The 25917-nt window shown below is 40.8% G+C and overlaps 1 protein-coding gene across 3 annotated transcripts in view; it reads right to left on the reverse strand.

Moving 5' to 3' along the window:
• Positions 1-25917, reverse strand: part of ITCH (itchy E3 ubiquitin protein ligase) — a 139229-nt gene that overhangs the window by 40743 nt on the left and 72569 nt on the right. For all 3 annotated transcript variants that reach the window (XM_025399430.1, XM_025399428.1, XM_025399431.1), the window contains 6 exons: positions 25194-25351; positions 23371-23560; positions 21267-21362; positions 17448-17622; positions 13441-13510; positions 4976-5060 (listed from right to left, as the gene is read on the reverse strand). In XM_025399430.1, the coding sequence (XP_025255215.1) occupies positions 4976-5060; positions 13441-13510; positions 17448-17622; positions 21267-21362; positions 23371-23560; positions 25194-25351 (774 nt within the window). The remainder of the gene's footprint in view (positions 1-4975; positions 5061-13440; positions 13511-17447; positions 17623-21266; positions 21363-23370; positions 23561-25193; positions 25352-25917) is intronic.

Here is a 25917-nt window from a genome sequence, read left to right on the forward strand (position 1 = left end):
CACCTCAGCCTTCCAAGGTGCTAGGATTACAGGCATGAGCCACTGTGCCCAGCCATCTTCTGCATTTTTTCAACAGTCACTTAACTCGTGTTCCTCATTTGATCTCACTCTAGGCCTGCTCTTATACTGATACTGGTAAACAGAGTATCTTCCTAAAATAGAGATCTTATTAAATTAGCTATCTCTGTAAAGTACTATCACTGTTCCATCGTTACCAATGATTATGATCTAAAGTTCTTCATATGGCATTCACTCAGCCTCTATACTCTGGCCTAAATATTCCCTTTCAGATTTATCTTTGCACCCAAACCTCTAACTCCCTTTCATGAATCCCATGATTTCACAGTGTATGGCCACTCAGCACTTCCTTAAATAATATATGATCTGTCACACCTCCAAATGAAGCTTTTCCCTTTGTCCCATATTATCTATTGTTTTTCTACTAAGGCAACTCAAAAAAAAGATTTTTTTAAGAGAAAGAATCTCGACCGGGCGCGGTGGCTCACACCTGTAATCCCAGCATTTTGGGAGGCCAAGGCGGGCAGATCACGAGGTCAGGAGATCGAGACCATCCTGGTTAACACGGTGAAACCCCGTCTCTACTAAAATACAAAAAAAAATTAGCCAGGCATGGTGGCGGGCACCTGTAGTCTCAGCTACTTGGGAGGCTGAGGCAGGAGAATGGTGTGAACCCGGGAGGCGGAGCTTGCAATGAGCCAAGATGGTGTCATTGCGCTCCAGCCTGGGTGACAGAGCAAGATTCCATCTCAAAAAAAAATAGAAAAGAGAAAGAATCTCACTCTGTTGCCCAGGCTGGAGTGCAGTGGCATGATCATAGCTCAAGGCAGCCTCAAACTCCTGGGTTCAAGCAATCCTCCCGCCTCAGCCTCCCTAGTAGCTAGGACTACAGGTGTATACCACCACACCCAGTTAAATTATAAAATTTTATGTAGAGACAGGGATCTCATTATGTTCCCCAGGCTGGTCTTGAACTCCTGACTGCAAGTGATCCTCCTACCTTGGCCTCCCAAAGCAGTGGGATTACAGATGTTGAGAAACTACACACGGCCTAAAATGTTATTTATGAAGTATTCCATGCCACCTCCTTAATACCTATCTTTATACCTTGAAAACTCTGTGACCCTAGACAAGCTGGTTAATCTCTCTAAACTTCAGTTTCTTTGTCCATAAAATAGAGACAACAGTGTCTATGTAATCAGACTAGATGAGGAATAAATGAGACAGGTAAAAAGTGACAGTGAGCCCTCAAGTTGTAATTGTTATTACTCCTACTACAACTACAGATTGATCGTTTTTTCTCTTTAGGTCTTCCAACAGTATTTCCTATAGACTGCCAGGACATCATTTATCATGTATTTCAGTTTGTGTGTTTGGCAACAACTTCCCACCAGCCTGGGCAACACAGAGACACTGTCTCTACAAAAAAAAAAAGAGGCCGGGCCCAGTGGCTCACACCTGTAATCCCAGCACTTTGGGAGGCCAAGGCGGGCGAATCACGAGGTCAGGAGATCGAGACCATCCTAGCTAACACGGTGAAACCCTGTCTCTACTAAAACTACAAAAAATTAGCCAGGCGTGGTGGTGGGCACCTGTAGTCCCAGCTACTCGGGAGGCTGAGGCAGGAGAATGGCGTGAACCCAGGAGGCGGAGCTTGCAGTGAGCCGAGATCGTGCCACTGCACTCCAGCCTGGGCAACAAAGCAAGACTCTGTCTCAAAAAAAAAACAAAAACCAAAACAAAAAAAAGCTGGGTGTGGTGGCCCATGCCTGTAGTCCAAGCCACTTGGGAGGCTGAGGCAGGAGGATTGCTGGAGCCCAGGAGGTCAAGGCTGCAGCAAGCCATGATCATGTCACTACACTCCAGCCTGGGTGACAGACTGAGACTTCATCTCAAACAACAACAACAACAACAACAACAACAACAACAAAGTTGTATTCACTAAACTGAATACAAATGTCAGATAAAATAGACTACCAAAAATGTAAAAAAGAGGTTTCTCAATTTAATTATACTTGCAAGATAGGCTCAGTAACCAGTTGTCTTGAAAACAGATAGAACTAGGTCATCTGTATTGTTAAAACAGAATTCTAACTTTAGCTATAAAACTTTAAACATCTAAGGGGAAACAAAAAAAATGGTAGCAAATTATAGAAAGGTGACTTCCTCAATTATATCCTCAGAAAAATTCTAAAAAGGAAGAAAATGTTATCTATGAAATTCTTCATTCTTCCTTTATGGAAACTGAATAAATTTAAGTAAATGCAGTAACTCCATTTAAAAAGAAAATGGTCATTTGTTGGTAGGCAGAAAAAGCTATTTTAAGTTTAAAGCATACCTTCTTTTATTTTTAGTTTTAGTTTTTTGAGGCAGAGTTGCCCAAGCTGGAATGCAGTGGTGTGATCTCGGCTCAGTGCAACCTAAACCATACCTTCAGAACAAAAGTTTTTAAAACTTTTGAGCCATGGACTATCTGTGCTCAAATTATAATTATACCAAAAGAGAGGTCTGGCTTTTGCTCTTAGCAACTTGGTGGTGATGTTTAAGCCCTTGGAATGCACTGCGTATTGGGAATATCCTTGTTTGCCTGGAAGCTTTGATCACTGGACAGTCAATAATGCGATTTATAATGGAGGTTGTGGGACATGGCACATCAGTTCTGACCTCTGGAGGAACTAGAGACTAAGGGGGCATTAGCTCAAATCTCCAGTAAGGACTGGAGACAAAAGGTCAGCCATGAAGGCAGTATGTGATCAAGCCCCAATAAAAACCCTAGATACCAGAGACTTCCCTGGTTGGTGATACTCAACCTCAGTGTGCAGTGTCCCACAACAATGCTGGATGTTCAGAGCTTCCCAGACTCTGCCCTGTGCACCTCTTCCTTCTGCTGGTTTTATTTTGCATCCTTTCTCTATAACAAATGTGACTAGAAGAGGTTTCAATGAGTTCTCAGTATTTCTAGTAACTTATCATACCTAAGAGTGGTGGTGGGGGCCCCAAAATTTGTAGGCAGTTGGTCTGGAGCCGTCCTGTGGACTCCCAATATTGTAGCTGATGTCTGAAGTGAGCACAGCAGTTTTGTGGAGGACTGTGTCCTCTGACTGTACAGTCTGCCAAATTCCTTGCAGAATGGAACCTTCTGGCAGCCTGATAAATGCATAGTATTATAGACTGTTATGAGTTGAACTGTGTCCTCCCTCCAAATGCATGTTTATATCCTGGCCCTCAATAACTCAGAATGTGACCTTATTTGGAAACAGAGTTACTGCAGATGTATTAAGATGAGGTCATACTGAAGTACTGTGGGCCACTAATCCTATAGGACTGATGTCCTTATAAACAGGAAATTTGGGTACAGATAGACATACAGACAGGAAGAATGCCATGTGAAGACTGGATTCATGCTGCCACAAGCCAAGGAGCTACAAGAAGCCAGGAGAAAGACCTGGCACAGATCACTTCCTAGTATCTTCGGAGTGAGCATGGCCCTGCTGACATCGTGATCTCAAGCTTCTAGCCTCCACAACCCTGAGACAACACATTTCTGTAGTTTAAGTGACCTCCTTTGTAGTACTTTGTTAAGGCAACCCTAGCAAACTAATATGCATACTAGTATAAAATGTTACAAAGATAAACCATTATATATACATAATTGTCAAAACATTATTCCTGTAATCCCAGCTACTCAGGAGGCTAAGGCAGGAGAATCGCTTAAAGACAAGAGTTTGAGAACAGCCTGGGCAACGAAGAGAGAACCTTGTGATAATATATATATCTCTTTATTAATAAATTAACTAGCAAGTCCTTGTAATGATGTATGTAAACAAGTATTTAGAGATATCTGCAACAACCACAGAATTTTTTTTTTTTTTTTTTTTGAGACGGAGTCTCGCTCTGTCGCCCAGGCTGGAGTGCAGTGGCCGGATCTCAGCTCACTGCAAGCTCCACCTCCCGGGTTCACACCATTCTCCTGCCTCAGCCTCCCGAGTAGCTGGGACTACAGGCGCCCGCCACCTCGCCCGGCTAGTTTTTTGTATTTTTTTTAGTAGAGACGGGGTTTCACCGTGTTAGCCAGGATGGTCTTGATCTCCTGACCTTGTGATCCGCCCGTCTCAGCCTCCCAAAGTGCTGGGATTACAGGCTTGAGCCACCGCGCCCGGCCACCACAGAATATTTTTTAACATCCTTTGACTTCTACTGATAGCAAAGTCCTAGGCATTCTTAATCCTACCTGGTAGTAGCCTACTTTCATAATGGAAGAAGATACTAAATTTCCAGTAAAGAGTAATAAAACTGAGTATGTATTTTCTTCCCCCTTGAAGCCACATACCCTGGATTCTTAACCAGTGATCTCAGGTTAAGAAATCCTGATTTAGAATCACTAATCTGTTCTTAGTAATTAAAAATAATATATATATGTTAATAAGTATATTCTCATGTGCCAGGTAATTTTTTTGTTTTTTCTATCTTTTTTTTTTTGAAACAGGCCTAAACCTGTCCTCCAGGTTGGAGTGTACTGGCACAATCACAGTTCACTGCAGCCTCGACTTCCTGGGCTCAGGTGATCCTCCCACCTCAGTCTTCCAAGTAGCTGGGACTACAGGTATACATGCCAACACACCCAACTTTTGGGGATTTTTTTTGTAGAGACAGGGTCTCACTGGTTACACAGGTCTTGAACTCCTGGCCTCAAATAATCCTCCCTCCTTGGCCTCCCAAAGTGCTGGGATAATGGGCATAAGCCACCATGCCCAGCCAAAGATTTTTCCAGTACTTTGAAGAAATCTTCAAACTTTCCATTAGATGAAAATAATAGTATAATTTTCTCTTTCCAAAGTATGTAGGTGATTAATGTTTTAGGTCTTTGGCAAAAGAATATGAACTTTGATTTTCTTCAGTTGTTAGAAATAAGGTATAATCTTTAAGAAATTAAATATACACAAGTAACTATTCTTACCCTTGACTTCTGGGGTCTTCCCATTGTGTAATTCGAGTGTTGTGGTTGACGAAATATACTCTGCCATTGCTGTCTGTTCTCTTCTCTTTGGGAAAGGCAGGGGCGGGGGAAAGCAAAGCATTAGCATTGGCATAGTCTTCTTGCTCAAGGTAAAATAAAATTATCTGAATTTGCCCATTTCTCATTGCATTGTTCATTTTACAGTTTTTAAATCACAGCTTTAAAAGGTTTAATTTATTCTTTGACTATTAAATGCACATCCTTACTGAAGTTATAGAAGTATCACATCTTAGAAGCTACGTAGACGTACTTTATAATGTCCTAATCATAGGACCTTTCTACTCAATCCAACCAACAGCAGCAAGAATAATGAACAGGTATTTGGTTTTTCACACAGGACCTTCATTTTATTCTTTTTTTTTTTTTGAGACGGAGTCTTGCTCTGTCGCCCAGGCTGGAGTGCAGTGGCCGGATCTCAGCTCACTGCAAGCTCCGCCTCCCGGGTTCACGCCATTCTCCTGCCTCAGCCTCCCGAGTAGCTGGGACTACAGGCGCCTGCCACCTCGCCCGGCTAGTTTTTTGTATTTTTTTTTAGTAGAGATGGGGTTTCACCGTGTTAGCCAGGATGGTCTCAATCTCCCGACCTCGTGATCCGCCCGTCTCGGCCTCCCAAAGTGCTGGGATTACAGGCTTGAGCCACCGCGCCCGGCCCATTTTATTCTTAATGGTCCCATAGGGTAGGTGAATTCATCTGTATCCTTAAGATAAGAAAACTCAGATAGGTTAAATAATCTACCTGAAACCTCAGAATTAAGTAGCAGAGATGAGATGGAAACTCAGGTCTCCATTTAGGGATTTTTTTTTTTTTCCATACCACATCATTTCATTCATTAAAATATAATAAGGAGCCAGGCGGGGTAGCTCAGGCCTGTAAACCCAGCACTTTGGGAGGCCAAGGTGGGTAGAATGCTTGAGCTCGGGAGTTTGAGACCAGCCTGGGTCACATGGTGAAACCTCGTCTCTACAAAAAATATAAAAAAATTAGTGGGCCGTGCTGGCAGCCCACTAATATATATATTTAATATACATTAAATATACATTTGTATATGTAAATATACATATACATACACACACACACATATATATATATAATTTTTTTGGATACAAGGTCTCACTTTGTCACCCAGGCTGGAGTGCAGTGGTGTGATCTCAGCTCACTACAGCCTTGACCTCCCAGGTTTGGGCAATCCTCCTGCCTTAGCCCTGCAACTTACTCAATTTGATTTTTAGAAACTAAGCTTTTTAAAAAGTTTGAATCCATTCTGTCATCTTTAATACATCAGTTATTCATTTTGAGACATGTTGAACAAATTAAAAATTTAGGATACTGGAAGAGTCACATCTTTTGAAGAATTAATTGGTAATGGGACACAGAAGCAACTTGTGGGGCTAAAGCAGGAAAGTCGCCTGAACCTGGGAGGTCAAGACTGCAGTGAGCCCTGTCTCACACACACACAAAAATATATATATATATATGTGCACGTGCGTGCACACATAATATATAAAAATATACATAAAATAAGGAAATAATGTAATTTTTTTGGTATATGCCAGGCATTATTCAACTAGAAAAGACCTTATTTCTTAATATACTTAACATATCTCGTTCCTTAATACACCCAGTTCCAAAATCCTAAATATCTACAGTAACTTTCTATACAAGGGATAGGAAACAGAACTCAGTTCTCTAATTACTGCATCTAAAGCTGCTGCTTGTTCCCCAACTGCCTCTTGCTTTAGAATTCTCCTTGTTTTCTTGTTCCCAGTCTACAAAATTTTACCTTCTTTCCTGAGATTTCCCCATTAAGGTTTAGAAGATGTGGATATCGGCCGGGCACAGTGGCTCACGCCTGTAATCCTAGCACTTTGGGAGGCTGAGGCGGGTGGATTGCCTGAGCTCAGGAGTTCAAGACCAACCTGTGCAACATGGTGAAACCCCGTCTCTACTAAAATACAAAAAAAAAAAAAAAACAAAATTAGCTGGGCATGGCGGTGTGCACCTGCAGTCCCAGCAACTCGAGAGGCTGAGGTAGGAGAATTGCTTGAACCTGGGAGGCAGAGGTTGCAGTGTGCTGAGATGGTGCCACTGGATTACAGAGTGGCGAGACAGCAACATTCCGTCTCAAAAAAAAAAAAGTGGGTATAATTTTCTCTTTTAATAAACAAGTTAAATAGACTTGAAATTTTAATTTAAGTTCTGGTAATTTTGAACTACTGACTTCTCTGTCCCATTACCAATGAATTCTTCAAAAGATGGGACTCTTCCTGTATCCTAAATTTTTCATTTTTTGTTCAACATGTCTCAAAATGAATAACTGATGTATTAAAGATCATAGAATGAATTCAAACTTCTTTAAAAGCTTAGTTTCTAAAAATCAGCATTTTAAACAAAAATTTAAGCTTAATCCAGGTTGACATGGCTAATTTTTATTTCCTGTGGTTTGAAAAATTGGTTAACTATTGGCCACTGTGGCTCACGCCTGTAATCCTAGCACTTTGGGAGGCTAAGGTCTCAAACTCATGACCTAGCACTTTGGGAGACTTTGGGAGGCTAAGGTCTCAAACTCATGACCTCAGGATGGCCAACAGGGTCGAAACCCCGTCTATACTAAAAATACAAAAATTAGCTGGGCATGGTGGTGGGCACCTGTAATCCCAGCTACTAGGGAGGCTGAGGCAGGAGAATCGCTTGAACCTGGGAGGCAAAGGTTGCAGTGATCCAAGATCGTGCCATTGCACTCCAGTCTGGACGACAAGAGCAAAACTCCATCTCAAAAACAAAAAAGAAAAAAGAAAAAGAAAAATTGGTAACTATTTCTCAAATAACACTTGAGATCATTTGGATCAGTTTTAGTCCAAATTATAGTCTTGTCAATTCGTATTTGGTAATGTTTATTTCCAACACTGATTCTATGATTTCAAGTAGCAGTGATAACAGAGGTTACAATGGATGTAACTAGTGAGTATCACAAACTTGATTCTGATGTTTAAAGCTACCTTCTGGCCGGGCGCGGTGGCTCAAGCCTGTAATCCCAGCACTTTGGGAGGCCAAGGCGGGTGGATCACGAGGTCAGGAGATCAAGACCATCCTGGCTAACATGGTGAAACCCCGTCTCTACTAAAAAAAATACAAAAAACTAGCCGGGCGAGGTGGCGGGCGCCTGTAGTCCCAGCTACTCGGGAGGCTGAGGCAGGAGAATGGCGTGAACCCGGGAGGCGGAGCTTGCAGTGAGCTGAGATCCGGCCACTGCACTCCAGCCTGCGCAACAGAGCAAGACTCCGTCTCAAAAAAAAAAAAAAAAAAAAAAAAAAAAAAAGCTACCTTCTATGTCAGCTGAGCTTAAAATGAAAATAGAACTCCAATGTGCAAAATATACAGAAAAGTGGGACTCTGCCTCTCATGACACATAGGTTTTGCTGGTCAAGGCATCTTCAGTGCATAAGCTTATCACCAACTCAAAGGCTGTCTCTAAACAAAAACATAATCACCCACAGTGTTACAGCTTGCTCCTGTTAACATGACAGCAAGGTAAGTTCATGTCTTGGCAGTCGCATTAAATTTTAAAAATTTATTTGCAGAATACAGAATTCTCTCTTTCTTCTTCTTTTTTTTTTGAGACAGAGCCTTGCTCTGTCACCCAGGCTGGACTGGAGTGCAGTGGCGTGATCTCAGCTCACTGCAGCCTCAACCTCTCAGGTTTAAGCAATTCTTCTGCCTCAGTCTCCCAAGTAGCTGGTACTACAGACACCCGCCACCACTCCCAGCTAATTTTTGTATTTTTTGTAGAAACAGGGTTTCACCATGTTGGCCAGGCTGATCATGAACTCCTGACCTCAGGTGATTCACCTGCCTCAGCCTCCCAAAGTGCTGGAATTACAGGCATGAGCCACCACACCTGGCCAGAATTCACTTTCTTGTTTAAAAATATATATTCAAATAATTTTTATAACCTAAAAATAATACCCTAAGTATATAGCTGAGCACATACTCAACTTTTTTCTTTTTTTTTTTTTTGAAACAGTCTCACTCTGTTGCCCAGGCTGGAGTGCAGTGATACAATCACAGCTCACTACAGCCTTGACCTCCCAGGCTCAAGCAATCTTCCCACTTCAGCCACCCAAGCAGCTGGAACTATAGGCATGCCACACCCAGCTAATTTTTGTATTTTTCGTAAAGATGGGGTTTCACCATGTTGCCCCAGCCTGGCCTCGAACTCCTGGACACAAGCCTTGGCCTCCCAAAGTACTGGGATTACAGGTGTGAGCCACTGTAATTGCCGTTCATCTTTACCTGTCAGCAAAGTTCAGATTTCAGACCGAGATTTTCCTTTCAGAAGATAACATGAGGCAAGAGAAAATTAATAGCAAATATTTTTCCCGTGTATATTCTAAGTATATGCTGCTGAGATCAGCCTTGACACACTTGTGAACTGAAGGCTCATCTACTTAATGAGAGGAAGTGCTGTGGCTGTAGAACTGATTTCTTTGTTGAAAAATCGCATGATAGGCCGGGCGCGGTGGCTCAAGCCTGTAAACCCAGCACTTTGGGAGGCCGAGACGGGCGGATCACGAAGTCAGGAGATTGAAACCATCCCGGCTAACACGGTGAAACCCCGTCTCTACTAAAAAATGCAAAAAACTAGCCGGGCGAGGTGGCAGGCGCCTGTAGTCCCAGCTACTCGGGACGCTGAGGCAGGAGAATGGCGTAAACCCGGGAGATGCAGCTTGCAGTGAGCTGAGATCCGGCCACTGCACTCCAACCTGGGCGCCCGTCTCCAAAAAAAAAAGAAAAATCACATGATAAACAATACTGAAATTACTGAACATCAAATTCAAATGCACATTAGAACACTTCCTGACTTGATGAATAATGAATAAAACAGTAAAAAAGATACTTCTTGTTATTCTATGTATTCTGTCACAGTAACTAGGAAAATTAGGAAATATCTTCATACTTGATTGGAGAAGCACCTACACAAAGCCCTATTAAATAATACTGGTGAAGCAAAAGTGTTCTTTGTTCTCTACCCTCTATAGTATGTGCATGTGTTAAAAATTCTTCATTGCCTAGCTAGGCATGGTGGCACACAACTGTAATTCCAGCTACTCAGGAGGCTGAGGCAAGAAAATTGCTTGAGGCCAGGAGTTCAAAGCTGTAGTGTGCAATTACTGTGCCGGAGAACAGCCTGGGCAACACAGGGAGATCCCATCTCTAAAAAACAAATTCTTCACTGTCAGCTTATGAGGTAGTAATGTCTAGTCTTAGCATATAAAAGTCTGAAAGGGTGCAGGCTGTAATCTGGGATTCTATCAACCTGGGTCAATCCTGAAAGTATGTCAGGTGGGTCACTTCATCTGATATAGTACCAGTGTTGTCACTGGTTCTACAAGTAAGGTATATGCCCCAAAGGCAGCGGGTTATAAAGTAGCGCTCAGTCTGAGTAGGATAATCATAAACACCTGTAGGAAGGGGCACTACTTCAACATGTGAAATGTGAAACCTAAAAATAAGCAGACTGTAAGATAACAGAACAAGACTCTAATAACCTGGCTAAGCTGGATCTTTAACACAGTATTTTAGCAAAGTATTGTTGGCTAAAGTAAAAATGAGAAAGATCTAGATGTTAAACAAAATGATGAATATACAAGGCAAGGACCAGCTTGCAGGAAAGGCTTTTCTGATAAAGGAAATGTAGCTCACAATTCAGGTTTCTATAAGCAAGAGGCAATTTTTTCTACACCTGCCCTAGAGAAGGAGTAAAACAGTTTGTCTCTGACCATAACCATGAAGCAAGTCACAGTTTTTCTGCAACTTTTTTTTTTTTTGAGACAGGGTCTCACTCTGTTGCCCAGGCTGAAGCACAGTGGCACAATCTTGGCCTACTTGCAGCCTTGACTTCTCAGGCTCAGGTGATCCTCCCACTTCAGCCTCCCAAGTAACTGGGATTACGGAGGTGTTCCTCCACACCCACATTATTTTTTGTATTTTTTTACAGAGACAGGTTTTCACTATGTTGCCCAGGCTGGTCTCCAACTCCTGGGCTCAAGCAATGCTCCCACTTTGGCCTCCCAAAGCACTGGGATGACAGGTGTGAGCCACCATGCCTGGCCTGCAATAAAATTAAGAGGATAAATACATATCCTTTGGTGCATGAGTTTTAGTGCATGAGTTTTTTAGTGCATGAGTTTTTTTCTCCTTCCTTAACATAAGGCATACAACTCTAGAAATAAAGCTGGGAAACTCTAAAAATAAAACCATCAATGTCTGGGAACGCAATCTGACAGGTTAAGTTTAATATGCCTTGTAAGGGCAACATCCCCTCTTCTAAAGTGCTTCATACTAACCATTCACTGACCACTCTTAGGCTTCAACAGAAACAGAGGACTCCTTAACTCCAGGCTGCCAGGCTTTGGTAAAGACAGAAATTCACAACTTACTTTCTTCTTTTTTTTGAGACAGGGTCTTGCTCTGTCACCCAGGCTGGAGTGCAATAGCGTGATCTTGGTTCACTGAAGCCTCAAACTCCCAAGCTCAAGTGATCCTCCCACATCAGCCTCAAGAGTAGCTGGGACTATAGGCAAGCACCACCATGCCTGGTTATTTTTTTTTTTTTTTTTTTTTTTGAGACAGAGTCTCACTCTGTCACCTATGCTGGAGTGCAATGGTGTGATCTCAGCTCACTGCAACCTCCGCCTCCCAGGTTCAAGTGATTCTCCTACCTCAGCCTCCTGAGCAGCTGGGATTACAGGCACACGCCACCACGCCCAGCTAACTTTTTTGTATTTTGAGTAGAGATGGGGTTTCACCATGTTGGTCAGGCTGGTCTTGAACTCCTAAACTCAAGTGATTCACCTGCCTCGGCCTCCTAAAGTGTTAGGATTATGAAGTATAAGTTGCTGCACCTGGCCCACAACTTTCGTATGTCCCCCTGTTGTTGTAAGCTAATAACAATAACAGTTGTAAGTATAGCCTAATACATTTTTTTACCTTATTGACTCACAGAAGTGTTTTGAGAATAGATACGTTTAAATAAGAGCAATGAGATTTCTCAAAGAAAAGTGTACACCACTAGTAGCATTTATTAACCCCATTCATGTGATCCTAACACACCAATATTTTTTCTCCATTACTCAGTACTGCTAGAGCAATGTATCTTGCGGACCAATTTTTCCCAATCTAGAAATATCACTTTCTGAATTTATCCCAATATTATGAAACATCTTCAGCTCTTTAAGACAAAACTCTGGTTCCACAATGGACTTTATGTTGCTGTCCACTTTCTATTATATTATTATCTTGCTTCTATGCAAAACTTTCTATATTGCCATCTTTATTCTGAAACCTTGCTATAATGCTATGAGTATTACATAACACTATAAAATAGAACCTAATAGGGTAGGTCCAGCTTAAAGTCTATTAAAGTCTATTTTAATAACTGAGGTATCAAATATCCTCAATAACAGGACACGCTCATGAGCTCCATGGTGTAGAGCATGAAGTTGACACCTTCACATGTGCTCCTTCCACTCTTCTATCAGATAATGCCAACTTAACCAAACTCTGAACCTTGTTTTAGGAGAACCAATGTGATCACAATTTTTTTAAAAGCTTTTTATTTTGAATTAATTATTACTCACAGGATGTAAAACATTGCACCAAGTCTCACATATACTTCATTTTTCTCCGAAGGTGACATCTTATATAACTATAGTACAGTATCAAAACCACAGAAGTGGCATTGGTACATTATTGTTAACCACAAACATTGTTAAATTTTCATCATGTTTAAAAGCTGAGCTCATTTCTGTAAATGTATAGTTCTATGCATTATCTCATGTACACATTTACGTAATCACCTATCACCAAAATCAAGATACAGAATCATCTTGTATGATGGAATCGTCATCATCACATAATCATCATCATCACATTACCTTTTAATATTTGTATCCACTTCCCACCTACCCTGTTTCCTGACAAGTACTAATATGGTCTCCATCTCTAGTTTTGTCATTTTGAGAATGTTATATGAATTGAATCACACAGGATGTCATCTTTTGAGACTGACTTTCCTCATTAAGCAAATTACTCTTGAAGTCCACCCAGACCTACTGTGTGTATCAACAGCCCATTCCTTTTTTATTGCTGGGTGATCAGTATTTTTAAACTGTAGAAGAGTAAAATAATTCTGAGTGTCAATAAAAGTTTTAAAAAGTCCACTTAATGTTTGGGGAATTTAATGCCTACTTGTAAATTAAACTGATACATTAAAAAAAAAAACTTCCCAGACATTCACTTAAGCAACAGCACAGTATCAGACATAAATATCTGTTTTAAAATGACAGAATTGGAAGAAAGAAAAAATGAAATGACAGAATTCAGTGAAGAAACTCAGGTGACTTACCCCATCCAGGTGGCAATGGACCAAGAGGATCAAATTCTTTACTTTGTGATGTAGCAAATAAATCTTGATTCTAAAAAGAACCAAGAAGTGATGAAACTATTAACAACAAATTATCTGACAGCAAGCTTATGAGTTCTGATTTTCCTTTCCTGGCAATGTATAACACAGAGAGTTTGCCATCTTAAAGAAGTGTCACATGGTTATGGATAAATGCCAATACACTTTGGTTTGGTTTAAAAAAAAACCTGTGCAAACATTACCTAACATTTAAAATTATTTAAAATTAAAATATTATACAAATATGTAATTCTCATCCCCAAAATGACCATTTTTTCCTTTGTGCTACAAATTTTACATCAATAATTTAAAAATTAGAAAAACATATAACCCCCCCGCAAAAGTAATTTAGAATACCAGTACCCAGAATCATCAGATGACGGTGAAAAATATTGCATGTGTAACTCAAAAACAGAAGATCAAATACTGAACATATGACATACAAAGAATTATGAGAAGAGAGTTGGGGGAACAGGAAGAGTGGGCTGTCAGATGAGTGAAAGGAAAGGATTCCAGCTGGAAAGTGTTAATGAGCCTAGAACTGTATGGAAGACTTCTTAAAAGTTCTGTTTCCAGTGATCACATTGGTGGAGAGAAAGATTTGGCTAGATAAGATAAAAGCAAAGTAAGAGTCAACCTTCGGAAAAAGAAAACAAAAGTCGTGCTGACTCCGTGTAGGGATATTAAATGTTTTGATTTAAATGTATAATTAAGTAGAGATAATTATATGGTCACCCTGTAAGACTTGGTTCAACCCTTTCTTCTTTAGTAAGATAAACAAGAGTCTAACTGCATAAAACATAATTTTACTATGGGGAAGAAAAAAACCAAGTAAAATAGGACAATGAATCCCACATACCCAGCACCAGGATTCAACACTGATCAAGACTTAGCCAAGTTTCTTTATCTCTTTTCTCCTGTTCTTTGTTGAAGCAAAAATCAAACATTATTTTACCTCTACATATTTTAGCATGCCTCTCTAAAAATTTTTTTTTCTTTTTTTTTTTTTTTTTGAGATAGAGTCTTGCTCTATCACCCAGGCTGGAGTACAGTGGCAGGATCTCGGCTCACTGCAAACTCCACCTCCTGGGTTCAAGTGATTCTCCTCCCTCAGCCTCCTGAGTAGCTGGGATTACAGGTGCATGCCACATGCCCAGCTGATTTTTGTATTTTTAGTAGAGACGGAGTTTCGGAGTTTCACTGTGTTGGCCAGGCTGGTCTCAAAGTCCTGACCTCAGGCAATCCGCCCACCTTGGCCTCCCAAAGTACTGGGATTAAAGGCATGAGTAACTGCACCCAGTTGACATTTTCTTACATAATCACAATGTCATTATGACATGTAGTAAAGAATCAATGTTAATTTTATCATCTAATACCTAATCTGTAATTAAATGCATGATTGCTTATTTGTTAAAATCAGGATCCAAACAAAGTCCTTACGTTACATTTGGTTGTTTCTCTTAAATCTCAACATAGAGCAGCTCCCTTGCTATCTCTTTTTGTTTCTTTACCCATCCACTCCAACCCCCTGTCACTGGCCTATTACAGAAACCTGGTTGATTGATGAGGTCTTGAAGGATATGAGATATATTACACTACTGATATAATAACTTGGATTTAGTGCTGTCGAGAACTGCCTTCCTCCTCCTGATAGACACGATTATGAAAAGATGTGAGGACAGGGAGGCCAGCAGGAAACACTACAAAAGGTCTGAGCCCAAGTTACAGATGAGGTCTGAAATGTTTGGCACAAGACATACTGTACTGACAATTTTAAGACTGAAGCCAACCCCACTGGCTCTCCCTGGACAGATAAACTAGGGACATGCACAATTAAGCCATGGACTAGGAAGAACCATTACACAGTGTTTTATCATCAATCATATCCACTCTGAGACTTAAAATGCTGGGTGTATTTTAAAATGTTTCTGTATGCTAGTAACAGTCACAACAACAATGGCAGCCAAAGGCCACTTCACATACTCAATAAACAGACTATTTCTCAGCAACACCCCATCATTTTTAAAGTAAATGTTATTAAGGATGTTAAATTAATTCATTTCAGCTTATATCTTTGGCTATGTTAACTAAAATAGGCTGTTTAGATTCTATGTGATTTCAAACCACTCTACATCAAGTACAAAGAGTAAAAATTTCAGAAAATTGTTCAGATTATGTTGGATTGGTGGGGGGGGAACAAGATGATGAAGGAGAAGCTGCCCTTAAAAAAAAAATTCCAAAGACCCTGAGTCCTAAATCGGTCAGGTTTACAGTAGTCAAAATATACAGTTGGTGCTCCAGAAATCTGCTAAATCTGTCTTCTAAAAGAATGTTTTGAAAGATTATGTAATGCAAAAATGAGATAAAGGGTACATATACAGAGGTGAATATGAAGAAGAGAAGAGATGGGAACTAACATTTCTAAGCATTCAGTACGTGCCAAATATATTGGAACTTTATTTTAAAGAATCCTCAGAAAAACTGAGGCAATTTTATATCTGTATTTATTTTACAGATAAAGGAAATAAGTCTTGATGAGGTTAAGTAACTAACTCAAAGTCATACAGAGAAAGTTAACTGTGGAACCAGGATTTGAACCCAGACGTGTCTGACTCCAAAGCCCATGCTCTTTCCACTGAACACCCATGTGGAAACTAGTTTTAAAGAAGGCAGGCAAGCTAGGCATTCAAACCTAGAAGAAATTTGGCCAGGCATACCACAGGTGATTATAATTTAGAAAGGAAGATGTAAAATAGCACAGGAAAAAAAAATGAAAAGAAGGGTAAAGTACACAAGAGACACAATTAATTTCAGCTTTAAAACCACTGGGAGGGGAAATATAGTTAACATTTGTTCAGAGAAAGTGGCAGGAAAAATTGTTATATGAAAGAAAAGTACCTGAGTCATAAGCAGGGAACAAAGGGAAGGCTGCTGATAAAGGTGAATTTGTCTACATCAGTGAGTGCTGACTATTATGATGATGAGGTATCAGGAATAGGCAAGAATATGAAGAAAAGGGATAAAACCATGCCTGGTCAGGACAGGAATGTGAAAGGTGCTGTTTTACGCTGATGAATTCTAACAGGGATGATACCAATGGCAGTGGAAGGGAAGAGATGGTGATGGAGAGGGGCATTTTCTCCTGAGCTCTTTTAAGATTTGATTTTCTTCTATTTAGGTTCTATATAACAAATCCATCTTGTTTGGCACAGAGAATCAAATTTCTCAATGGACTATTTTCCTTTTCCTCCAGAGAAAAGATCAATGATACCGTATGACTTGAGAGATTATAAAATTCCTACCACCAAAGACTGCATAGCAAAGGAAGATTTTGGTGTACTTACACTATTACTGCAATATTATTGCTCTATAGGAAAATATGTAAAATTTAAAGCATTTGTTTCCAGAAGGGAAATGATTTTATATCAAAGATAATAACGATTTAAAGACAGAATAATATGGTAAGCATACTCCTATAAAGGATCAAATTTCTTCAGTCTGCCAGAGTACCAAATAATTTTTTAGGTAAGCCTTACCTCCAAATGGTAAAAAGTGGTTAAACTCTATCATCAGTTTTGTACAACCACGTTAGAGTCAGATGCTCTTAGACCCAAGTCACTAGCAAATTTAGAAATGTTTTAATTATTTTCAAGCTGCTTGAGTTTATTTTTACTATTCTTTTGTTCATGAATTTTAAGTTGTCCTAACTTCCTTTTTGCTTATTTTTGACATTAAAAAGAAAAGGAAGTTGGACTTAAGCAAATTACTAAAAGGAAAGACTAGATCACACACAGAATACCCCAGACGAGGTCTAAAAATAATACCTACTAACAGCAACAACTGGGTTTCCATGCTACTTGCACCTTCTTTTTAGTGCTTTCCATGACATATGCTGGAAGGGGCTAGAAACAAAATACTCTTACTAGTTTATTAAACAACAGCCTGCTCACCCCATAAATGAATCTCTGGTTAAACTGCTGCATTGCTCCTTGAAGCTGACTACGCTGTAGCTGCCATTGTTCATAGTTCCGGACAGATTCCAGTGTTGGCCTCTGCCACGTTGTTGTTCTTGTGAAATGGTCAACATAATAAATACGTCCCATGTTGTCAACTCGCCGTTCCCAGCTAAATCAGAAAAAAAAAAAAAAAAAAAAAAAACAAGCTAATTCAACAAATACTTGTGAAACAGACAGAAGATTTTACCTTGAGAAACTACTTTTAATTTATATGGACTCTTTTATGCGTTTTTAAATAGTTTGTAAGTAAACTTAAGAGAAATGTTTCTAAAAATTTATTTCTTGAAAGTTCGTAATGCCGGGCGCGGTGGCTCAAGCCTGTAATCCCAGCACTTTGGGAGGCCGAGGCGGGTGGATCACAAGGTCAGGAGATCGAGACTATCCTGGCTAACATGGTGAAACCCCGTCTCTACTAAAATACAAAAAACTAGCCGGGCGCGGTAGCGGGCGCCTGTAGTCCCAGCTACTTGGGAGGCTGAGGCGGGAGAATGGCGTGAACCCGGGGGGCGGAGCTTGCAGTGAGCCGAGATCGCGCCACTGCACTCCAGCCTGGGAGACACAGTGAGACTCCGTCTCAAAAAAAAAAAAAAAAAAAAAAAGAAAGTTCGTAAGATACATTAGCTAGGTTCTTAAAATGCAATACATATTTAGCGAGTAAGTCTCAAACAGTCATTAAGTTTTGAGCTTCTGTTCAATGTTCTTTTCACTGTTTCAATCATAACAGGGACGCAAATTGAATTTATAGCTTTGGACAGATATCAAAAAGCACTTTTTGGCCAAGTGCAGTGGCTCACACCTGTGATCCCAGCACTTTGGGAGGCCAAAGTGGGTGGATCACTTGAGGTCAGGAGTTCAAGACCAGCCTGGCCAACATAGTGAAGCCCCCATCTCTACTAAAAATACAAAAAATTAGCCAGCCGTGGTGGCGCAGATCCATAGTCCCAGCTACGCGGGAGGCTGAGCAGGAGAACTGCTTGAAGCTGTGAGGTGGGGGCTACAGTGAGCTGAGATCATGCCAATACACTCCAGCCTGGGCAACAGAGTGAGTCTCCATCTCAAAAATAAAAATAAAAATAAATCAAACACACACAAAATTTTTTGCAAGAACACAACTAACTTCCTATCTTTTTTTATTTTTATTTTTTTGAGACAGAGTTTCCCTCTTGTTGCCCAGGCTGGAGTGCAATGGCGCGATCTTGGCTCATCACAACCTCTGCCTCTTGGGTTCAAGCGATTCTCCTGCCTCAGCCTCCTGAGTAGCTGGGATTACAGGCATGCATCACCACGCTTGGCTAATTTTGTTTTGTTTTGTTTTGTTTTCTTGAGATGGAGTCTCGCTCTGCCACCCAGGCTGGAATGCAGTGGCCAGATCTCAGCTCACTACAAGCTCCGCCTCCTGGGTTTACACCATCCTCCTGCCTCAGCCTCCCGAGTAGCTGGGACTACAGGCGCCCGCCACGTCACCCAGCTAGTTTTTTGTATTTTTTAGTAGAGACAGGGTTTCACCGGGTTAGCCAGGATGGTCTCGATCTCCCAACCTCGTGATCCACCCGTCTCGGCCTCCCAAAGTGCTAGGATTACAGGCTTGAGCCACGGCGCCCGGTCAATTTTGTATTTTTAGTAGAGACGGAGTTTCTCCATGTTGGTCAGTCTGGTCTCGAACTCCCGACCTCAGGTGATCTGCCCACCTCGGCCTCCCAAAGTGCTGGGATTACAGGCGTGAGCCACCAAGCCCGGCCAACTTCCTATCATTTTAAATGGGTACAAAATATGTAAGTAAATATTGATACAAATGTTCTAAATAAAACATTTGAAACACAATTAATTGTGTTGATTATGAACATAATTCATAAATGAATCAAATGATTTCATGATTTCTACCTGGTTGGTTATTTAGGCTGGTTTCTAATATTCTGATGTTATAAAAAATAAAACAATGAATATCCTAATGCAGCAAATGGTTTCTTCCTTTGAATTATTTCTTTAGGATAAATTTCACATAGAGGATTATGGTATGTATTAATACATAATTATGGTGGGCAGATGCAGGGAGGATGACAGGGTCTGGCTCTGTTGACCAGGAGTACAGTGGCACGATCACAGTTCACTGTAATCTTGAACTCCTGGGCTCAAGAGATTCTCCCTCTTCAGACTCCTGATTAACTAGGACCACAGGTATATGCCACCATGCCCAGCTAATTTTTTTTACTTTCTATAGCAACGGGGTCTCACTATGCTACCCAGGCTGGTCTCAAACTCCTGGCCTCAAGCGCCCATCCTACCTTGGCCTCCCAAAGTGTTAGGATTTCAGGCATCAGCCACTGTGCCCAGCCACAGCAGCAATTAATAAGGTAAAGTTCCTCACCAACACTTGATATTATCTGCTAATTTAATAACTAAGACAGTACCTTTTCAGGGTATATTTCCTTCAGATTACTAACAAGGTTAAGTATTTTTCCATGTTTGCTACTGACATTCCTCTGGATTAAAAAATATTTTTTCTCCAATTATTTTATATAAGATTTCTTGTTTTTTTGGGGGGGGGGTTTTGACAGAGTCTTCCTCTGTCTCCAGGCTGGAGTGCACTGGTACAATCTCGGCTCACTGCAACCTCCGCCTCCCAGGTTCAACCCATTCTCCTGCCTCAGCCTCCCGAGTAGCTGGGACTATAGGCGCATACCATGGCGCCCAGCTAATTTTTAAATTTTTAGTAGAGATGGGGTTTCACCATGTTGGCTAGGCTGGTCTCGATCTCTTGACCTCGTGATCCGCCCACCTCAGCCTCCCAAGGTGCTGGGATTACAGGCGTGAGCCACCGCGCCTGCACTATAACGTTAATGTTAAAAGCTTAACACCATGTATTAATATATCCTTAACTTCCCCAATTAATTTGAAATGATTTTGCTATTAAATATAGTTTTTTAAATATAATAAGAATTTCATTTTAATATATGATGGGGCTCTAATTCTTATTCATTTAAATAATTACTCTTGAAGAAACTAATACTCAAACTACAGTATTAGTAAACAGGTAAACAGTTTAGACAAGAAAAGTCAAGGAAAAAATTTTTTTTTTTTGAGACGGAGTCTTGCTCTGTCACCCAGGCTGGAGTGCAGTGGCATGATCTCTGCTCACTGCAAGCTCCATCTCCCAGATTCACATCATTCTCCCACCTCAGCCTCCTGAGTAGCTGGGACTATAGGCACCTGCCACCACGCCCGGCTATTTTTTTTTTTTTTGTATTTTTAGTAGAAACGGGGTTTCAGCGTGTTAGCCAGGATGGTCTCAATCTTCTAACCTTGTGATCCGCCTGCCTTGGCCTCCCAAAGTGCTAGGATTATAGGGTGAGCCACTGCGCCCGGCCGACCTAGGGGATCTTTAGGTCAGAAATGAGTGAAAATAGGGCCAGGCGTGATAGCTCACACCTATAATCCCAGCACTTTGGGGGGCCAAGGCAGGAGGATGGCTTGAGCTCAGGAGTTCAAAAACAGCCTGGGCGACATAGCAAGATGTTGTTTCTATATAATAAAGAAAAAAAGAAAGAAATATGAGTGAAAACAAAAATCATTTATCAGGTTCTGAATTAATCAGTTGTCTAGCTCTCTTCTTTCTAATTTGTACTTACCACAAAACAAAGTGGACAGAGAAAGGGTTGACAGGAAAAAGTAAAATAGAAATGTAGGGAAGACTATACAGATGTAATCCACAATTCTGACTAAATAAAATTATTCTTTTTAAATTCAGATACTTACCCAGGAGGTAGAGGTTCTGGTCTATCCCATGTTGTTCTTTTCTCAACATGATCTACATAGTAAACTCGTCCGTGCTGGTCCACTCTCTGCTCCCAACTTAAATACAAAATTAGAAGGCTGGTAAAATACTTGCATGAGTTACTTGGCTTTTTAATCCTGTCTTTGCCTTTTTCCATTAAATGACCACTATTGAACTAAGGCAAATAAGGATATCAGTTTAGAAAGATGATACAAATACAATTTAAGAATAAAGTGAAGAAATGTAATCTTCAGGCGGTGGCACACAGTGAATTCAATTTCTTCTATGCAAGTATCTGCTCTAGGAGAAAATACATCCTAAAGAGGCTTGAGGTCAGTCAAGCTAGGATACTGAAGTCACTGTCAATCAGGGTATAATCAGGATTTGAGTGGAAACAAATGGCCAGGCACAGTGGCTCATGCCTGTAATCCCAGCGCTTTGGGAGGCCGAGGCGGCCGGATCACTTGAGGTCAGGAGTTCAAGATGAGCCTGGCCAACATGGTGAAACCCCAACTCTACTAAAAATACAAAAATTAGGGCGCAGTGGCTCACACCTGTAATCCCAACAGTTTGGGAGGCCGAGACGGGTGGATTACTCAAGGTCAGGAGTTCAAGATCAGCCTGGCCAACATGGTGAAACCTTGTCTCTACTGAAAATACAAAAATTAGCTGGGTGTGACAGTGGGCACCTGTAGTCCCAACTACTCAGGAGGCTGAGGCAGGAGAATCACTTTAACCTGGGAGGCAAAGGTTGCAGTGAGCCAAGATTGTACCATTGCACTCCAGCCTGGACGACAGAGCAAGATTCCATATAAAAAAAAAAAAAATTAGCCAGGCATGATGGCAGGTGCCTGTAATCCCAACTACTTGGGATGCTGAGGCAGGAGAATCACTTGAATCCAGAAGGTGGCGGTTACAGTGAGCCAAGATCCCACCACTGCACTACAGCTTGGGTGACAGAGCAAGATTTCATCTCAAACAAACAAATAAAAAATAAACAAGAAAAAATTACATTTGAGTATCTTAAAAACAATCTACGAAAATAGTCTCAAAATAATCAGTAGAGATTAAAATGGGATTATGAGCACAAATTTTCTCTGTTTTCGGAATTATCTATCACTTTGCTATAATGATTTTTCTTTTTTCCCCAAGATGGAGTTTTGCTCTTGTTGCCCAGGCTGGAGGGCAGTGACATGATCTTGGCTCACTGCAACCTCCACCTTCCAGGTTCAGTCAATTCTCCTGCCTCAGACTCCCGAGTAGCTGGGATTACAGGCACCCGCCACCATGTCCGACTAATTTTTTGTATTTTTAGTAGAGATGGGATTTCACCATGTTGGCCAGGCTGGTCTCGAACTCCTGACCTCAGGTGATCTGCCCTTCTCGGCCTCCCAAAGTGCTGGGATTACAGGCATGAGCCACCACGCCCAGCCTATAATGATTTTATGATGAAAAAAAATTTTGATATTAAAAAGGGATTTTTTCCCCCTGAAAGAAAAAAGCAATTAGAATTAGGTGATTATTTTATTAATTGGCCTTGGTTAACTTCCAGGGTCCATTGATGAAAAAATATATTTTTCCACTTTGCCCTGAAGATTTCAAATATGGTGTTTTCCTTGTTCATTTTGACTCTAGATCCCCCAAAATCAATTATAATATCATAAAAAGAGTCGGCTGGGTACAGTAGCTCATGCCTGTAACCCCAGCACTTTTGGAGGTTGAGGTAGGTCGATCACTTGAGGTCAGGAGTTCGAGATCAGCCTAGCCAACATGGTGAAACCCCGTCGCTACTAAAAGTACAAAAATTAGCCGGGCTTGGTAGTGCACACCTGTAATCCTAGCTACTCGGGAGGCTAAGGCAGGAGAATTACTGGAACCCAGGGTGCGGAGGTTGCAGTGAGCCGAGATCGCGCCACTGCACTCCAGCCTGGGAGACAGAGCGAGACTCCATCTCAAAATAAAGCAATTTAAAAAGAGTGATTGAAACAATGGAGTTTACTGTTGTTTACTATTATTTTCCTTATTAATAAGCAGGCTTATGGAGAAGACTAAAGACAATGTATGTTAATTTCAAAAGTTACTCACCCAGGTGGCAAGGGAGCTTGAGTTACAGGATTTAATGGCCTAGGGCCTGAGCCTCCAGATATAGTAAGAGGAATTATTAATCCAGATGTTGCTCCTTCAGATGTATTTGTATTTGTATTTGTCGGTGGCAGAGAGCCTGTACTAGACCCATCACTTTCAGAAGTGGCAGATGGTGAACCATTGACAGATGCTATAAAAGATTTGGGGAAAATAGGAAAAAAATATTTTATTTTCTAAAATTCAGGATAGAATTTTAACTGTAACAAATAAAAGGCAGATGACAAATATAAAACTTAAGATGTAGATACACAGGTGAAAATTACTTAAAGAAATAAGTAATGGAAATAACCAACGCTGCCACTTAATAGGCTTGTTTACTTCTTCGGTCCTGTCTACCCCTATGTCCCATTATTAATTACAAAGCATGTACAGGTTCTCTGATCTCCTGATGTCATAGGAAATAAAAACTTTTAGAATAGGAAATCATTAATATTCCTTGGTATTTTAAGTTCATTTATTAATTTTCCAGCTCTTTAAAACTGCTTTCCTGTGAAACCCTGCAGATTACAGACCAATTTTTTATGTTGGTTAATAATATGGAAGGTCTGACTGATAAGCAATAATATTCTTACAAATAGTAACTGGTCATATATTACACCTTTAAGAAATACTTGTGGACAAAACAATGTCTAGAGGAGGTCAACAAGTTTATAATAAAGACATCTTGAAGACTCACAATATACTGTTATTCAAATTATCTATAAAAGGGGAAGATGTGGTTGCAGTGCCTTATGCCCGTAATTCCCACGCTTTGGGAGGCCGAGGCAGGCAGATCACTTTCAGCTCAGGAGCTCCAGACCAGCCTGGGCAACATGGCAAAACTCCATCTCTACAAAAAATATAAAATGATTTGCAGGCTGGGCACGGTGGCTCAAGCCTGTAATCCCAGCACTTTGGGAGGCCGAGACGGGCGGATCACGAAGATCGAGACCATCCTGGCCTACACGGTGAAACCCCGTCTCTACTAAAAAATACAAAAAACTAGCCAGGCGAGGTGGCAGGCGCCTGTAGTCCCAGCTACTCGGGAGGCTGAGGCAGGAGAATGGCGTAAACCCGGGAGGCGGAGCTTGCAGTGAGCTGAGATCCGGTCACTGCACTCCAGCCTGGGCGACAGAGTGAGACTCCATCTCAAAAAAAAAAGAAAAGAAAAGAAAATGATTTGCAGAGAACTAATGTACTTTTCCAGTAATATTTGGTTTAACTACACTGCATTCCCTGCCCATATATTAGCAGAGAGAAATAATAAAAGATAAGATTAAAGATTTGTTCTGGCTATCAGAGAAATGGATACTCTAACTGTAGGTGTTCACATTTTTACTACCTAAAATATGCTTATCTGTTGTGTATTTTTTATTTAAAATCTGAGTCATTTAGCATTGTTGGGTTTTCATTTACTAACTTTTTAAAGGATATACTGGGAATAAGCAACCAAATCCTTGACTATTTAATACATTTATGTTATAGTTACAAACCATGTAAGAAAGGTGCAATGTTATTGCAATGTTGTCTGTACCGCCTATACTTTATATTATGCACATGTAATTTTCATTCTCAATAGAGCACTGCCTCAGTAACGTCACCTTGAATAAAAACTTAGGAAAAAGGCACTTTTGGTTACCTACAGAAAGATCATTCTCTTCCAAAATCTTAAATGTAAAAATACACGCAGAAAATTCACCTAAAAGAATTTCCTGACACTTACCTGAGAATTAATTGCCAACCAGAACATTATTTATGAGAGTACTGAGAGCTGGAATACAAACCTGGTCTACGTGGGGTGGGTGGTGGTGGTCGTGAAGGTCTTGGAGGTCTAGAAGGTTTAAAACCGCCATTTGAGAGTGATGGAGAATTATTCCCACTGACTCTCCTATTTTCACCAGCTCCTGCATCTTCGGGATCATCTGATCCATTTGTGCTCAGTCTGGGTAAGAAGAGGGGAAAAGAAAGGGGGAGAGAAAAATAATGAATACTCCCTGAATTTAACATCTAGAGATAGAGTGATGGGTTGTCCGAGGGCACAGGAATACTTGTGGCCATTCAGAACTATTAGGTATGCTGGTTCGTATTTCAAATAAGCCTTCAGGAGGCCCTATATTAATAGGAACAAAGTCAAGTTTTCAAAATCCTTATAAAAGGTACTACTTTATCACAAGCACAGATAACTTTACCATTGTTGTTTCTTGGTTTCCACTGGCTATTAATATTAATTCAAGTTTGAGGCAGGTCTGGTTTTCCCATGCTAGGAGAATGAAGTGCACGTATTTCCCAGGGACTAGACCCTGATATCCCCCGCCTCAGTACAATGGTACACAAAAAGTTCAAAGCTGGTGATTTAGAGTAGAAGTACCCACAGACCTTTTTTGAAAGGAGCTGTCATTTTTTTTTTTTTTTTTTTTTTTTTTTTTTTTGGGGGGGTTTTGTTTTTTGCCCCGGGTTGGGGGGGGGGGGGGGGGGTCCGCCCCCCGCAACCACCCCCCCCCCCGGTTT

The sequence above is a fragment of the Theropithecus gelada genome, chromosome 10 (assembly GCF_003255815.1).
Source record: "Theropithecus gelada isolate Dixy chromosome 10, Tgel_1.0, whole genome shotgun sequence".
Taxonomy (NCBI): domain Eukaryota; kingdom Metazoa; phylum Chordata; class Mammalia; order Primates; family Cercopithecidae; genus Theropithecus; species Theropithecus gelada.